The sequence below is a fragment of the Camelina sativa genome, chromosome 5 (genome assembly GCF_000633955.1).
Source record: "Camelina sativa cultivar DH55 chromosome 5, Cs, whole genome shotgun sequence".
NCBI lineage: Eukaryota > Viridiplantae > Streptophyta > Magnoliopsida > Brassicales > Brassicaceae > Camelina > Camelina sativa.
This window is the reverse complement of record NC_025689.1, coordinates 17,964,590-17,983,185: the sequence shown is the minus strand read 5'-3', so window position 1 is coordinate 17,983,185 and position 18,596 is coordinate 17,964,590. Positions and strand designations below refer to the sequence as shown.

Genomic DNA, 18,596 nt, shown 5'->3' with positions numbered 1-18,596 from the left:
AAAAAAAAAAAAAAAAAAAAAACACAAAATGATGCAAAAAAAGAAAAACATGAACAATATGTGGAACTGCGTACGGAAGGACTTACTGGGTCAGATCATTTGATTCGGCCCATCAATATGCAGTCCAATTCCATACTTATACAACCTTTCGTGCAGAAATGACTAATGAGGAAAATCAATTGAAAACCCTAAAGTTAGAGCCATGAACGGTGAAGAGCCACCACTGAAGAAAAATAAACTGCCAATCAAACCAACCTTGAATCTTTTTCTTTCAGAAGATTTGCTAGTGATCATCTTAGCCCGTGTCTCAAGATTTTATTATCCAACTCTCTGTTTAGTCTCCAAGCGCTTCCGCTCGCTCCTTACTTCATCGGAGCTTTACCGGACCCGATCACTATTAGGTTGCACCGAGAATTTTCTTTATGTGTGCTTACGGTTTTCTCGTACTGACCATGGTACATGCTACGTCCGAGACCTAATCGAATCCTAACCAATGACACCAGGAAGAAAAAGAATAAGTTAAGTATTAGTGGGTATGTTTTGGCAACAATCCCTATTCACCATTCTCCTCCTGTGCACAAATCGGCTCTTGTGGCGGTTGGTTCTAAAATCTACAACATTAGCGGATCCACTGACAGTTCACCCTCATCTAGTGTCTCAATCCTAGACTGCTTGTCTCACACGTGGCTCCAAGCTCCGAGTATGCAGGTTGAACGGGAGTACCCAACAGCTAAATTACTTGATGGGAAGGTATACGTAACAGGAGGCTGTTCTAAACACTATGATCCGTCAAACTGGATGGAGGTTTTGGATCTAAAAACCGAAACTTGGGAGCCTGTGTTGAGCCGTGTAGGTAGGTTGAGGTTATATGGCTGTCATGATCACACTAATAATGTAGTGATTGATGGAAAGCTATACATATTTGGGGATAAGGGTGTGGCTTACAACCCCAATGATGGTACATGGAATAGTTTAGGATCGGAGATGGATTTGGGTTTGCAATGGTCTTCTGCGTGTGTAATAGAGGACGTGCTTTACTATTATCATGAAGACGAGATCAAATGGTATGACACTAAGGCAAGATCATGGAGAACCTTGAATGGTATAAAAAAACTGCCAAAGTTTGCTTATTTTGCCAATGTTAGGTTGGCAGATTATGGTGGGAAAATGGCATTTTTCTGGGACAAGTTTGTGGCTTCTGGTGGTGGTGGTGGCTGGAAGAATAGGATGATTTGGTGTGCCATGATAGCACTTGAAAGGCGCAACAGTGAAGAGATTTGGGGGAAGATCGAGTGGTTTCATAGAGTGCTACCACATCCTGTTCCTGTGGAATATGCATTTGAGTATGTCGCTGCTGTCAACATTTGATGAATGGCATAAGAGCCACATTTTATTGGATGATTTTTTTGCAAAGACATCATTTCATTTATAATGTTTTGGTGGTTGCTTTTTTTTTTTTTTTTTTTTTTTTTTTTTTTTTTTTTTTTTTTTTTTTTTTTTTTTTTTTTTTTTTTTTTNTTGGTTTGATTAAAGAGTGTTTAGTCTTTTATGTTAAAAAAAGAAAAGACCCTCAAGTAAAGTTTGTGGCTTTAATTTTGTGATTATGTTGATATGGATGGTAACTGTGTAACATGAATTTTCCTCTTGTATCACATGATGATAAAGATTGGGTTTTCATAGTTATTGTATCAAATATATAAAAATGGTTCTTTTATTCAAAAACTAGAACGAGAGAGCAAAAAAAGAGACAAGGTGAGGGGAAAGATTTACAATGGAGATTTGTGTCTATGAAACACAAAATGATGTTAAAATTAGATGAATAATTGTTTAACTATTTACTTCTTGATGACTATCCACTTTTAATTCCTTCCCAAGTAACTGTAGTGTATCATAATTCTTATCATCTATATATATAAAGTTAGCTTTTCTCATTCCTGGTGCAGCCACCTCAGCTGCCACATCAGCCACATCTTCTTTAATTTTATGGCCTTACAGATTTTAATAAGCCCTTTAAACAATCATACAAATGACAAACTGATCAACTAAATTTTATCTAAAATCTGTAGGCCCAACAATATTTCATTCAAATTCTCTATACCCATCACTATTTTTAAATCCTATGAATTCAATTTTTTATTTTAAAAGAAATTTAAAATATTCATTTAGTGCATATTTTTTGTTAATTATAATTAATCGAAAGTTTAAAGAAAAAATAATTATGTAAAATGAATTAAATGTTAAAATAAGAAAACAATACTATAATTTTTCATTAGTGGTAATAATATAGTTAAAGATTTCTATTAAACTGATCATAATTTAAAACTTCAAATATCAAAACAAGGCAACCCAAGCAACACTTTCAAAGAATAAAGGAAACACAACTACAAATCAGTTAAAATAATTATTTGGCAGCACTTCACAAATCCATCACCAAAGACAAAGACGCAAAGAGATGAACACACATTTAATAAACTAAAAAGATTCAGATATATGAATGTCACAATCAGATAACCGTAACACAAAATTATATGAAAAAGACAATCAAAGAAACAAAAAAACAACCCGGACTTTATAAAATTACAGTAAGATAAACAAGAAAATTAATTTTCCCCAAAACACAACTCACATCGAATCAAAAAAATCACTCACATGACAAACAGAAAAAAATATTACAACAAATAACACAAAACAACCGCCTTACAGATTTTAATAAGCCCTTTAAACAATCATACAAATGACAAACTGATCAACTAAATTTCATCTAAAATCTGTAGGCCCAACACTATTTCATTCAAATTCTCTAGACCCATCACTATTTTTAAATCCTATGAATTCATTTTTTTTTATTTTAAACTAAATTTAAAATATTCATTTAGTGCATATTTTTTGTTAATTATAATTAATCGAAAGTTTAAATAAAAAATAATTATCTAAAATAAATTAAATGTTAAAATAAGAAAACAATACTATAATATTTCATTAGTGGTAATAATATAGTTAAAGATTTCTATTAAACTGATCATAATTTAAAATTTCAAATATCAAAACAAGGCAACCCAAGCAACACTTTCAAAGAATCAAGGAAACACAACTAGAAATCAGTTAAAATAATTATTTGGCAGCACTTCACAAATCCATCACCAAAGACAAAGACGCAAAGAGATGAACACATATTTAATAAACTAAAAAGATTCAGATATATGAATGTCACAATCAGATAACCGTAACACAAAATTATATGAAAAAGACAACCGAAGAAACAAAAAAACAACCCGGACTTTATAAAATTACAGCAAGATAAACAAGAAAATTAATTTTCCCCAAAGCACAACCCACATCGAATAAAAAAAATCACTCACTGGACAAACGGGAAAAAAATTACAACAAATAACACAAAATAACTCACAACTTAATTAGGAAACCTAAAGAAGCCAACATATTTTCATATAAACAAATTTGCAACCCAATATACATTCACCTTTAACAAAATCAACAAGGGATAACCAAATATCCCCAATAGATACGAAGCGAGCAAGGAATCAACCAAATATGCAAACCCCAAAAAGAAAAATCAAAGGAAAACGATTACGATAGGAATGATTGAAAAAAACGATTACGAGCATCAAAGACATAAGTTCAATCCTCAAACAGACCTCTAGATCGGAAAATTGCTCTTCTCCTATATGTTCACGAGGACATCGGATTTTGAAAAAAAACAAATCAATTTCAACTCAATAACATACAAATAATGGTCCAATTAACCCACAAATTATAAGTCTTACAGAGAAATTGGGTCTGAATGAAACAAACAAAAATAACCTAGAAAAAATATTGACAATAAAATCCACAATAAATAACTTATTTATTTTTCTTAATAAAATCCACAATATTTTTCACTCCAAACACTAAAACATTGACAAAAAAATTACTCCAACAGTTTACAAAATACATATGAAAATATTAAATAACAATCCAACCACAAAATGGAAAATAATAATAAATTAATGACAACTAACAGCTACAACAAAACAACAACTTCAACTAAACAATGTTAACTTCTAATAATAACTTTTTTAAAAAGTATTATAAACACACAAGATGATCTCAATTTTTTCTTTAAAAACAGCAAACTAAATTATACTTACTCCAAAAAATATTTTTATTAAAATATCCAACAAAACAACATAAGCAACCAAAATTAAATACAAAAACAAACGTAAAGATGAATTTACAAAAACCAAAAAAAATATATACAACAAAACTCGGAATACACTTTCATCTAACTACCGCGTGTAGCGCGGGTCGATTGCTAGTATATATATATACTAGAAATAGGCTCGCGCGATGCGCGAGATATATTTAATTTTATTTTTATTAATTATGATTATCTTAAATTTAGAAATATATTTTTGAAATGTATTTTTTTTAATATGAATTTTTTAAAAAAAATGTTTAATACTTTTATAAATATGGTTTTTAATGTTTGGACGCAAACTAAATTTAAAAAAATATATCAATTTTTTTTTTATTGAAGTAATTTATTCCCTCAAAGTTTTGTTGTTTTGCATTTTATTGTTTTGTGATAAATTGTTAGGTTCTTAGAGCATGTCCAACCCCACTCTATTTTAAAATCAATACTCTATTATAGAGTAACATTTGCTCTACGCCTATAAAATATCTTATTCTAAAATAGAGTAAATGGTATGATTACTCTATATACAACTTTAATTTTTTTATACTAATTCCATTTTAGAGTATAAAATAGTTTGATCATCGAAAAAACTATGCTCTATTTTAGAATAAAAAATAGAATATATATTGGAGATAGTCTTAGCACACATAAGGTTTGTGTAGAGACCATATATTAGACATTTGAAACGAAAATTGAGTATTGAAAATTAGTTTACAAGTATTACTAGATAAATCTCATCTTTCCCTACATCTTTTTCAAAGCTGTAATATATGGATGCGATCAACAATTATATGATGATTCAGTAGGTCTCTATAATTAGAAAAGTATTATCGAAACTCAGTAACATTAAAGTAAATAAATAAAAATTATGTTTTAGTCTCAATCATCAAGAATAATAATTGATAAATATTTATCTTTCTGCGAGTGGTTTTACAACTTTATATATTCTTTAACTCAGTCTTAATATTTGATTTTCTTTTTAACTCCACAATATGTTGCTACGGTTTGATTTTCTCTAGTTAGCCTCTTAACAAATTTCTTGTGAAATAGAAACTCTATATGAATGCTTAAAATGTGTTATACTTCTATGATGATGGGTTATTTCTTTTAAATATAAAAAAAATGAACTCTCCAACATGTCAATTGGTGTAGATGGAAGGGAAGACAAAATCAGAAAAATTGATATCAACAATAGATACATTCCAATTATTTTTCTGACATAACTACATTTCTAATTGATTTTAACTTACATCTAAATGTTTTTTTTAATAATTAACTATATTTAAACTTATTATATCTATATGTTGACTTTTCCATCAGATTTTGATGATCTTAAAATAATATATGTGAGAAAAAAAATTAGCTGACTCAAATTCATCCAATCAATAAATTAAACTTCTAAAACATGAATTTTGTACTGTACGAATGAGATTATGAATCTAGACAATGTGTTTTAGAAGGTAACAAAAGAATCACCAATGATTATTTTAAATAATTGATAAGTGTACTCACGATTTATCATATGCTCCAGTGTTTACTCTCTAATCTTATAATCACCCTTAATATAAAAAAGTTGTAATAATGCCAATTAAAATATGGCTCATGTCATAAAAACTTATGAAATATCTTATACTGTATCTCACATTAAATTTTCCATCTTGACAACTCCTCCTGGTCTACTTCTACTTCCTCATCTTCCTCAGATTCACTGGATACATCGTCATCATCATAGACTGATTCCATACAGTCAGATCTTTTCCTCTTCCTCCCAGATTCTTTCACATTTCCAAACTCGTTTTTGAAGTTTTTTAGATTCTGAGATATCTCACGACATGTTAAAATTCTTCCCTTCCTCCCATGTTCAGCTTTTCCATCAAACCAAGTCTTCTTTTCCCTATAACTATGTGTTGGTGCCAAACCCTTTCTGTGACACATATACACATGCTTTCTGCTGAACTTCAACCACTTACTATATGTGTTTTTACCACAAATGGGACAGCCCATTTTCTCTTTTACTTTGCAACCAGCGAGGTTTCCATACGCAGGAAAATCCCTAATAGTCCAGAGAAGCATTGCTCTTAGAGGAAAAGTACTTCTACTGGAGGCGTCATAGTTTAACTCTCCCTCCTTCCATAGATGGTTTAAATCGTCAATAAGAGGCTCCAAGTAGACATCAATACTGTTGCCAGGTTGTTGTGGACCAGGAATCAGCAAGGTTAGCATTATGTTCTCCTTCTTCATACATAGGTGAGGAGGCAGATTATAGTTCACTAACAGATTAGGCCAGCAACTATACTTAGTATTCTGCATGTTGAACGGATTAAAGCCATCAGTGGATAGTCCAAGCCATAAGTTCCTCTCTTCGGCTGCAAATGAAGGATACTTGTTATTCATCTTATCCCGTGTTACAGAATCCACAGGATGCCGGAGTTTGCCATCACTGCTCTTGTTACTAAAATGCCACCTTAAATCCTTGGCCATTTCCTCAGACCTGAACATTCTCTTCAGCCTTGGGATTATTGGAAAGTACCGTAATACTTTTTGTGGGACACCTTTCTTTACTTCACTAGTGTGCGTATTTATCTTCCACCATGAAGCATTGCATTTGGGACAATTGTCTAGCTTCTTGTATTTCTTTCTAAATAGACAGCAGTCATTGACACATGCATGAATTTTTTTATACCCCATATCAAAGCTTTTTAGAATTTTTTTAACATTATAAAATGATGTGTGAAGCAAATTATCCTCAGACAACATCTTTGGCAATGTCTCCAGCAGTTCATTGAAACTCTTGTCGGACCAGCCATTATGTGTCTTAAGCCTGAACAAAGACACAATAGCCGATAGCTTGCTGTGGTTTGAACAACTCTGATATAATGGCATACTAGCATCTGCAAGCTTTGCAAGGAACTCATCTTCTCTCTTGTCCTCACCCTCTGCAATCTCAACTAAATCACCATCTACAATCTTATCTGAGTCATCACCCTTACCCTTACTCACCAACTATTTGTCAGAATATTCAGCTGCTTTATATAACTCAATAACTTCCTCATTCCACTGATTTAGTTTGCTGTCACCATCGACCACTAAGTTCACGTCTCCATGATGATACCAATCGTTTTGCAGCTTGTAAGCCTCATCCATCCCCCTAGTTATAAGATGATCAACCACGTCACTGCCTGATTTGCGTTCTACATTACAACAGTCTTTGCTGGGACATATCATCATATCAATGTCCCCTAACGCCGCAGTCACATCCCGTACAAATTTCCAAGCGCCTCTCTCATAACCAGGATCGGCTCTTCAATGAATAAGAAATGGGACAGAATAAAGAACTGGGGAAAGTATCCAAACCCCAGCTTAAACCTAACCTATATAAATTAATTCCTTACCTGCATAGATGCACCCATGCCTTGTCCAACATTATATGTTCTAAGCTTAATTAAAACCTTATCACAACATTTCAAACCAAAGCAACATTAAAAAAACAAACAATTACAGCCACAAAACAAAACAATTACAGTCACAAAATAATTACACTCGATCGCAAAACAATTACAGTCAATCACATACGCTAATATCATCTCTAGTGCACAACAAAACAATTACAGCCACAAACAATTACAGTCGCAAAACAAAAAAAAACCATAACAACAACAACAACAATCAAAGAATAACAATAAAATTTGGTCGAAAGGGACTAACCTGCACTGTTGAGTACAACAAAAGCGAGCTTCAGTTCCCCAATGGCAGCAACCACAAACACTTGACAAATAGCAAAACATCCAACAGATCATAAGCATATAAGAAGCTAAGAAATTAAATGGTGAAAATAAAAAAGAAATAAAACATGTGTAAAAAACAGAGTCAAACGGAGGAAATTCAATGAACAACATCAACAAGATTTAAATTATGTGAACAATTGAAACAAATATAAATTGAAATTGTTCACATACCTTTTGATAATATGTTACCATCCAAATCTTCTATTTGATGCAATTCTTGACACACATCATGTCATATAATCCAGGTTTTTATGGTTTATTTTTCTAAGAGGTACAGTGGCAGAATGATCTTATACCGAGTTCGTGAAACTTATATTATATACAACCGAGAGTAAACCTAAAAACTAGTTACCCACATTCAAAACGACACAATATAGAGCTAGTTGTATATTATAGACTAAATAAGCCCATGAGCCATCAATCTTTCACTTATTGCATTTTTCATTCGATGGATACTTGTTTTCTAAACAAGAAAAAATTATGATAAAAGCCTTCTTTAAGGAGATAAAAATTAAATACATGGTCTTTATTTAGTATTTATTATTTTATTATTGATAATTTGATATAAGGTATTAAATATAACAAATTAATAAATTTAAATATATTTACTAAGTAATTTAATTTGTCTAAAAATATTGAGAAATACCCTATAATAGCACAAATCTAAGTTTTTCTTCCAAATTTAGCACAAACTCCTTAAATTTCCAACATTAGCATTCGAGCACTTAAGAATATTGATATTATTATTGTCTATATAAAAGAAATATCAAATTAGCATTCACGATTTCTCTATAATTTACGTCGTCGTAATGACGACGATCGTCTCCGGTGAGTTCTAACAGTTTTCAGACGAGGAAGATGATCACTTCATGCACCAGTCCTCCATCAAATCTGAGAATTTCCGATGCTGATGAATCTGAGTTAGAGATTGAGATAACCAACAATGGCCGTTCCAAGGACATCAATGTATCTAGACCCGACGATGCTCCTTTCCACGACAAAAATGGTGGTGGTTCAATTGGTAATTGCACGCATGAACTCTGTCTGCGTCTTCGAACAAACTCTCGATCTAATCCAATTCGATTACCACTTGTCTCAATTTCAAACCAATTAGATCGCATCTTTCATCGGACCTCTCGTCACGAGGAAGAGGGGAAGAAGAAGAAGATTCATTTGCTCCAGGATAGTTGTCGCATCTGATTTATATCAGGGAAACACGTCTCTTGCCGGAAACCATATGAACCAACATAGAAAAAAACAGGAGAAACTTTTTTTAACAGATTCTCTTAGAGCCATGGATGTGCCTAGCTCTTGGGATGCTTTATGGAAACAGGTTCATCAATCTTTCAATTTAAATAACACGTTTATGGAGCTGGTAGTGTCTGAAATCTATCATAAAACTTGGGTTTTCAGGTTTTGCCTTTTGGATTTGATTCAAATTAGGAATTTATCTTTTAGATTGGATATAATTGAGATATGATCGCCTTCTTATACTTAAAACGAATCTGTCTTTGTATAGTTTTCATGTGAATCCCACATGATAGAAAGATTGAAGTTCAGCTCGACGAGCATATGCATTCTTATCGTAGACTTGTTTCCACAAAAGCTTTAAGAAAGTTAGATGGTACAGAGAGTGATCATGAAGTTAGATGCAAGCATGGGTGTCTTCAGCTGGATCAGAAATGGTCTCACATACTTTAACTTGACATCAAGAGCTCATTCATGATTTGACACAAGTACATCCTCCATCATTGCATTTTAATACACAGGTACCGTGAAGAAGGATATTCTGGTTCTCATCATCCCCATTTTTGAGATTTCTGAATTTTTAGTAAAACCTTCCTAAATTTCAAGGATGCTTTCCTAAACATTATGAAATCCTTCCTACATCTAATAAAATGAATTTTTGGATTTTTTTTTTGTCTTAATATATCACAGATTACTCTATTTATTGAGTAAATATCTGATTTTATTTTTGTGAACATGCTGAAGAAGAGTAATACATATATATAAGAGTAATAAGTTTGTGTCTTCTAAATATTTTATGAAGGTCATCCTGAAATTTAAGGTGTCATTCCTAAATATTATAAAATCTTTCCTAAATTTATATGAATGTGTTTTTGAAATTCTTTTTGGTGTTTTGCCTCAATATGTGAAAGATTTCTCCATTAGTGAGGGATAATAAGTTCATTTTTGTGTATATCTAGGTGTTTACCAATATCAGGCTTTTTATGAAGGTCATCCTGGAATTTATGAAATACTTCCTAAATTTCATAGAATCCTTCCTGAATTTTCAATGAATGATTGATGTTGGATGATGATTTTTAAAGTTACAAGAACATGAGAAGAGATTATGCGAGCTATCGACAAAACTTTGAATTGAGCCGAAAACAAGGAAATATACATACACTTGCTTTAATACTACTAAGGGTTATGATTTATCAAATCTATTTTGATAAAATCTTTGAATGAAAAGTTTGCTTTACGCACTAGTACAATACTCAAAGTCTTGGTTTCAAATCTTTGTGGGGGCGTGTATGGTATGTTTTCTTTGTTTTTTTTCCCTTTCTCATGAAAGCCTTCCTGAAATTCAAGACATCCTTCCTGAATGTTTGAGTGTTGTTGCAACTCCAGTTCTTCTGACCAAATCTGCATCTCTACAAAGTTACCACATGAACTACCAATGTTACCACAATAATAAGATCCAAGCACATAATGTTTGCATTAGATGCATTGATCTTGAGCACAATAAAGGTGTAAACCACAACTAGTGCAATACTACTACTATTCTACTACCTTGTAATTAGAAGCTAACTTAAGCAAAATCAGAATTTCAAACTAGATCCAAATAATTTTGAGTTATTCCTACCAGTTAAGCCAATAAGAATTACAAAAACTTTCATCTCAAGTTTCTCTAAATTATCACAGAATGAACATAAAAACAGCTTCAATTATGACTATAGAAATACAAAAGTAGAGACACATAAAAAAGTAATATGCAAAGGGTGCTAATAAGTGTTTTGCTACAGGTTAAAATGGAGACAGACGACACAACAAACAAACTCAAAGCACCGATTCTTACCAAAATAGAATTTTGTTTCAATCTTTCTAAAATATTCATGAAATGAGTAACAAAAATGTACAATAAACAATTAAAACCTTATTCCCAACATACTCAAAGCCCGATTCTTACCAACACTCAATTTTGGAGAGATTAATATATCCCCAATTTTACAAAGGACACACAAAGAGAATTTTTCACAAATTAATCACACCCTTCAATCACAAAAAGCAAAATCCCCAACAACCACAACCGTGAGCATCAGAGATTAGCTTACCTTCATCTAGCTTTCAAATCTCGCTTTCTTCTTTGTCTTTTTTTCTTTATTTTTAATTGAATCTTACAAATCTCTATTTTCTCTGGCGAAACAATGATATACCAGTGACGAGACAACAGTAACGTGAATCCGATGAGACGATGAGAGAAACGACGAGGCGACGAAAGTTTCGGAAAAGCGAGATCGATTTTTGTTTTGAGAAAAGATGAAGAAGTGCCAAACGGTTGTGTTTTGAGGAAGGAAGAATTATTTCTCTATTTTAATTAATTTAGATAAATATATAAAAATGCTATTAGTGGAACTTTATAAATGTGGTGCTAGATTTGGAAGAAAAACATATTTTTGTGCTATTTTTGTCAATTGTCCAAAAATATTGATAACTTTTTTATATAATTTATGATTAAATGCAAAACAAAATAACAATATAAGTACTCAAATAAAATAAAATTAAAAATATTAAATTATATTAAAAATAATAATATTATATTGATGAGAAAATGAGTTTTTCACCAATGGACACACAATATTAAGAAGATTTTCTCAAAGTTCTCAACACAAAAAAATAATACTATATTGATGAGAATAATACATTGAGTCTCTCACCAATGCACATGCTCTAACATCACTAGCTTATGGTGCACAGTTTTACGGCTACCATCGCGTTTCTTTGACGAGATATACAAGTTGTGTGGTACCGGTGCGTTCCTATATATGGAATGGCAATCCTAACATCTCCACAGGTACAAGGGTTGTTTGGGATCAGGGGCGGAGCTAGTGTACAATCATGTGGGTCAAATGATCCTGGTGACTTTTTAAAATTAGTTGAATCTTTAGGAAAAATATTAAACTGATCCTTGTAAAATAACACAATTGATCCCTATAAAAGTTTTTAATAACATAATTGACCCTGATAAACTGATTCCCTAGCTCGGCCACTGTTTGGGATGATTTTTTCCCGCCCAAATCAGAGGGCGGCCTTGGTTTTGGAAGGTTAAGAGATGTCTTGAGAGTGTTTGCTTATCGTTTGATCTGGAGGATATTCACACAGTCAGGTTCCCATTGGGTTGAGCTTGGGTGCGACAGAACTTGGTAAAGCAGGGTTCCTTTTAGACTTGGGACCAGTTGGAGATGGGGTAATGATGATTTTATAACTATCCCTTAAGACACTAGAGTTTAATTGCTTGGTTTGGCCACGACATGCTTCAAACGGGACTGCGTATGCGCCAGAGGGGACAAGATCTGCCTTGAGTCTCGAGACCATCTGTTTTTTTGCGTGCCCCTATTCATTCACCATGTGGTCAAAAGTTGCAGGTTCTATCCTTCATCGATCCCAAGACCCTGATTGGTAAGTCTCTCTCGGTATTGATCACTAGATCATGACGCCACCTCGACGACATCCTAATCAGGTTGTTCTTTCAAGTAACTACTTATCTTTTGTGGCATGAACGAAATGCTAGAATACATCACAAAGGCTTCTCTACGGCTCCTCAATTGGTTAAACGCATTCGAAAGACCATCCGCAACAGAGTTAACTCCCTCTAATATTCCGCTAACCTCGCCTCATATAAAGACTTGATGCAACATTACGTTGGCTCGTTACTTCGCTTGGTCTGAGCTGTTCTTGTGGTTTGTTTTTACTCGTATCTCTGTAGATTTTCCGCTCTATTTCAGTTTTATTTTCTTGTAGTGTTCTGAATTCTTTGTACAAATATTTTATATCGATCAATAAATTTCACATTTCAACAACAAAAAAAAACATCTCATATCTTTTGTGTTCAATGCTTACATACCACAATCCTTGATCTCTCTTAATTATTTTCTTTTGTTCTTTATTTTTTTGTTAAAGAGATGCTCTACATACACACGACCACAATCTATTTTTTATATAAAAAACAAAACTAAACCATTTAGAATACAAAATAATCATTCCCTTTTGAAATTTGGTAAGAACCAATGAGCATGAGACAATGGCATGGATGAAGAAACAAATGCTTGTGGCTGTTGTTCAACCTTCTTTGTATCAAGATTGAATATGAAGATTCCATTCTTTTCATAGCCCCCAAAATACTTATTTTCAGTGAAGTAGATGGAGTTACGAGTGACTCCGTCTTGGTCCTTAGCAAGCACTGTAATACCCAACTCTAGAAGAATTGACTCATCACCCAACGAATTAATTTCCTCCCAATTATCCTCTGTCGATGGATCCATCTTGTAGATTTTAAAGGTCCATGTTTTGGACACAAGCGGACCAAAGCTCTTAACAATTAAGACATCTCCACGTAGAGTGACTACTATATTACACTTACAGTAATTTAACGCACATGGATTACAAGGACGGCTAATGTAACCTCCTTTAGTGGTTATGTATCCACGTACACTAGTTCTAAAAACTTTCAGCGGAACTTCTCCCAAAAAATCAAAAATATAGAGAAAAGAACAGTTGAGACAATAAAGCTTGTGATCTTTGTATACCATGTTAAAAAAGTCTTCGGTGCATGACTTTGGCAACTGGGGGATCTCTTTCCACGAGTTATTTCCTTTCTTGAAAGAAATCAGAGTGTCTACATCAACCATTCCGATAACTAGGTAGTCTTTGGTTTTTTCGTCAATCCATAATATCGGGTTGGAGAGTCCATCATTTGCTGATTTGAAAGCTGGTAGATTGATTCTCTCGCGGGTTAAAAGATCCAAAATATATACATTATGCTTTGGATAAGTACGAGTAAGAACTTCTTTCTCTTTGTAACGATGTTGCATCAAAAGCCAGCTTCTATAAGTCGTCAAACAAATACTCTTTGCAAAATTGTCACCGAGATGTTGAGTTCTATAGATCTTTTCTTTATCTTCAGAATTGATCAAGAGACAATAATTCTTGTCCATGGGGAATAGAACCATCCAAGGGATCTTATTGCTTGGCTTACATTGTCTCGAACCATATTGCCAAGATGAACAAACCGATTTAGCTCGGTCAAAATCCAAAAATCCAAGGCGTTCGAAAACCATTCGCATGAGATCAAGAGGAAGCTCGGACCAGCAATGACGAATTCTTCGAGTGACTGAAACGGCTGGAGGTTTTAGAGGAGGAGATTGGGCTAAGGCTAACGCTGGGGAGGCCATTTGCTGGAGTAGCTTATCGGCTAAGCTGCCAAGTTTGTGGGTTGAAGGTATAAGTTTATTGAGAAGGATGATTCTTATTGAATTATGAACATGAGTATTTATACAAGAAGAGTATAGACTAGAGTATTCCTATAAGAGTAAATACAAGAGATACGACTTTACATATGTTGGTAATTGATATCCGATCATCACTATTGTGATTGATATAGTCATCAATGTGATTGATTCTCTACACGCCCCCTCAAGATGGAGGGGCATCGCGTAACTCCAATCTCGTTTTGGAAAAGAATGAATGAAGTCCTTGGTAACGGCTTGGTTAAAACGTCAGCCAGCTGATCCTTGGTGGTGACATGAACGACCCTTAGTGCACCCGATTGAACTTGTTGTCGCACAAAATGGTAGTCCACAGCTATATGTTTCATACGGGAATGAAATACAGGATTGGCACAAAGATACGTTGCGCCAATGTTATCACAGTAGATGGTTGGCATCGAAGGTAAACAAATGCCCAGCTCCTGAAGTAAGGAACAAATCCACCGGAGCTCAGCAGACGTATTGGCAACGGACCTGTACTCGGCTTCTGTGGAGGATCTGGTGACTCCTTTCTGCTTCTTGGAAGACCACGACACCGGAGTGTGACCAAGGTAAGTGATGTATCCATTCGTCGAGACATAGTCCACCGAATCACCAGCCCAATCCGCATCCGAATAAGCATGTAAGGAAAGAGAGTTCTGGCGCTTTAGAAGAATACCATGAGTGGATGTCCCTTTGAGATATCGAAGCAAACGTTTTGCAGCTTGCCAATGGAGGTCTGTGGGAGAATGCATAAATTGTGAAAGCTTATTGACCACAAAGGAGATGTCGGGTCTGGTGAATGCAAGATATTGAAAGCTTCCAACCACCTTTCTATATTGCAGGGGATCGGTGAGCAGAGTACCAGAGTGGATAGTGAGCTTTGGTGAGGTGGCCATCGGTGTTTGTACTGGTTTGGCATCGAGCATATTAGTCCTTGCTAAAAGATCAAGAATGTATCGGCGCTGATTGAGATGCAGACCAGTGGGAACCCGTACAGCTTCAACACCCAAAAAATAGTGAAGATCCTCATGATCTTTAACAGAGAATCTGGTTGCCAACCCAGTAAGAGTGAGATGAAATAATGTAGAATCATTCCCTGTAACTAAAATATCATCAACGTACACCAGCATATAGACAACTGATGAACCTTTGCGCAAAATAAAGAGGGAAGTGTCAGCAATGGAGTTAATAAAACCAACCGCTAACAAGTAATTCTGAAGCTCCATATACCAAGCGCGGGGAGCTTGTTTAAGCCCATAGATCGCCTTACGGAGCTTGCATACATAATGTGGATTATCAGCATCTTCGAAACCAGGAGGTTGAGACATATATACCTCTTCTTGGAGAGTCCCTTGAAGAAAAGCGTTGTTGACATCCAATTGACGTATTGGCCATCCACACCCAACAGCAACATCAAGTACAATTCGAATTTTGGTTGACTTGATTACAGGGCTGAACGTTTCTTCATAATCGAGTCCATGTTGTTGATTATAGCCTTTGGCGACAAGGCGCGCTTTGTAACGACTGACCGACCCGTCCGGATTATACTTCTTGGTGAATACCCAGCGACATCCAACAATGGAGACCGTAGGCGGTGGTGGGGGAACAAGATCCCATGTGTGTTCTCGGAGTTGAGCGTTGATCTCGTCAGTAACAGCCTTCCTCCATCGGTCATCAGTGAGAGCTTGTTTTGCGGTCGGTGGCTCAAAATCCCGAGATGATGCAATCGTTGAGGTAAGAAGATACTTTTTATTTGGTTTGACCATGCCTTGCTTTGCACGAGTCTTCATCGGATGAAGATTGTCAAGGAGAGGTGGCGGTGACGGTGAGGACTCAGGCGACGGGGAACGTGTCGAACGGGTGGAACCAGTGGATTGAGAGGCGGATTAGCTATTTTCGGGATTTGATGTGTGGGTCGTGTTTGAGGTAGAGGAATCATTTATTGGGTTTGACGTATTTGTGGGTGGGGAATTTATTTGGTCGGAATTTGGTGTTGTATCACGAAGTGGGGATTCTGAGTGGGTCGAGTTTAAGTGAGGTGAATGCTGCTGGGCCGTGGGTTGTGGCCCATTTTTAGTAAGAGCAGTGGGCTCAATTGGAGAATTGGATGAAGAGGAAGAAGAACCAGAGGAGCGAGAACGTACCTGAGGGGAAGACGGCGACGAGGAATCCGGTGGTGTGAGTGAATCCCGGTGAGAATCCAAGCACGGAGTAGGGGCCGTTGTAGTCAGCGGCAAAACCAGAGAGTGAATTGGAGTTATATGAGGCATGTTTGTTGGTTCCGGTGATGATGGTGTGGAGGAACCCGATGAAGTAGACGCCGCAAAAGGAAGACAATCCTCAACAAAAGTCACATGTCGCGAAACATATAATCGGCCTGAGGAGAGATGCAAACAGTGATACGCACTCTGTGTTGTCGAGTAGCCGAGAAACACGCAAGGAAGAGATCGACTATCAAGTTTGTGGTTCGCATAAGGCCGAAGCCAGGGATAACAACGACATCCGAATACGCGAAGTTTCTCGTAATTAGGTTGGGTTCCAAAAAGCTTGAAGAAAGGAGAATTCATAGCAAGAACCGGTGTTGGCAGACGGTTGATGAGATAAACCGCAGTGGCAAAAGCGTAGGTCCAATAGCGGAGAGGAACAGCAGCAGCAGACATAAGAGTGAGGCCTGTCTCAACGATATGACGGTGTTTTCTTTCTGATAAACCATTGTGTTCCGGAGTGTGCGGCGGAGTGGTAAGATGTGAGATTCCATGGTGAGCAAGAAAATCCCTTAAGGCAAGAAATTCCCCTCCATTGTCTGAATAAAGTGTCCCAATACGAGTTTGAAACTTATTTTCGACCAAAGATGTGAAAGTAATGAAGGTGGATTTAACTTGAGATTTTAGTTTAAGTGGATAAATCCATGTATATCTGGTATAGTGATCGACGATAACAAGATAATATTTGAAGTTGTCAATGGAGAGAATGGGAGAACTCCACACATCAGTGAAAAGATATTCTAGAGGTCTTGTAGACACAATGGTTGAATTTGAAAAAGGAAGTTTATGTGTTTTATTGAGCAAGCAATCATGACAGCTTGTAGATGGGGAAGAACTAGAAGAAACAGAAAGAGAAAATTGAGAAACAACTTTATTCAGAATGGAAACCGAGGGATGTCCCAAACGAGAGTGCCACAAAGAGAGAGGTGCTTTTGATGACGAGATTGCAGACATTGCCACAGCTGCCTGAGAACCAGTCATAGGCCATTCATATAACTCATTCCTGGTTTTGCCTTGGAGCAACAGGACCCCCGTGCTGAGATCCTTCACCTGGAAATAGGCAGGGAAAAATGAGACCGAAACACGATTAGCATTACACAATCGATAAACGGAAATCAGATTCTTGTGAATGTTAGGAACACATAGCACTTTATGAATTTCTAAAGCACGACGATGAGAAGGGAGAAATGTGGAACCCGTATGAGTTATTGGGATACCGGAGCCATCCGCAATGACCACATCATCATCACCATGGTAGGGCTGATGTTGAGCGAGGTTCTGGAGATCAGAAGTGATGTGATGCGTTGCACCACTATCAAGGATCCAGTTGTTGGCATTGTAAGGAGCACCAACAGCCAGGTTAGCACGAGGCTGCCACGGTGTGAATGGACTGGTGGACATTGATGAGACCGCCCCCTGGAGTTGAGGACATCTACGAGCGCTATGACCTTGGGTACTACAAATCTGACAACGACCAAGGTATGGACGGGAACCACGAGGGTTGTGTTGAGACGAGTTGAGAGTACCAGAGCGCGGAGGCTGAGATGACGGAGTCCAGTTGTTGTTGGTGCTGTGACGGGCACGAGACTGAGAGCGGTTACCATTGTAAGATTGTCGCTGAACTGCATTGGCAGAGGCAGGAGCATGAGGGAAAGAGTTGGATGTCGCAGCAAGGAGCTTGGACTCATGATTAATGAGACGCTCATGAAGATAAGGAATGGTGGGTGGAGTATCACCGGTTTGTACTCCTCCGGAAGACCATCAAGGATCAATTCGATTTGATCCTCAAGTTCTTCGGGCTTACCAAGAATGGCGAGCTGATCAA

At 35.9% G+C, this 18,596-nt stretch overlaps 2 protein-coding genes and 2 long non-coding RNA genes across 4 annotated transcripts; 2 read left to right on the top strand and 2 right to left on the bottom strand.

Moving 5' to 3' along the window:
* On the top strand, positions 203 to 1,368 carry LOC104789357 (putative F-box/kelch-repeat protein At1g19930). The gene is given in 3 exon segments (XM_019245311.1): positions 203 to 449; positions 452 to 769; positions 854 to 1,368. Coding segments are annotated over 3 exon segments (1,080 nt in total).
* On the top strand, positions 8,756 to 9,562 carry LOC109132965. The gene is made up of 2 exons (XR_002037864.1): positions 8,756 to 9,310; positions 9,497 to 9,562. It is a non-coding gene; the product is annotated as an uncharacterized LOC109132965 (long non-coding RNA).
* On the bottom strand, positions 10,337 to 11,560 carry LOC104787153. Its single transcript, XR_767798.2, has 2 exons — positions 11,316 to 11,560; positions 10,337 to 10,634 (listed from the first exon to the last, which is right to left on the bottom strand). It is a non-coding gene; the product is annotated as an uncharacterized LOC104787153 (long non-coding RNA).
* LOC104789356 (F-box protein At1g69090-like) lies at positions 13,239 to 14,432 on the bottom strand. Its single transcript, XM_010515071.1, has one exon. It carries the CDS (start codon positions 14,430 to 14,432, stop codon positions 13,239 to 13,241), a length of 1,194 nt encoding a protein of 397 aa, XP_010513373.1.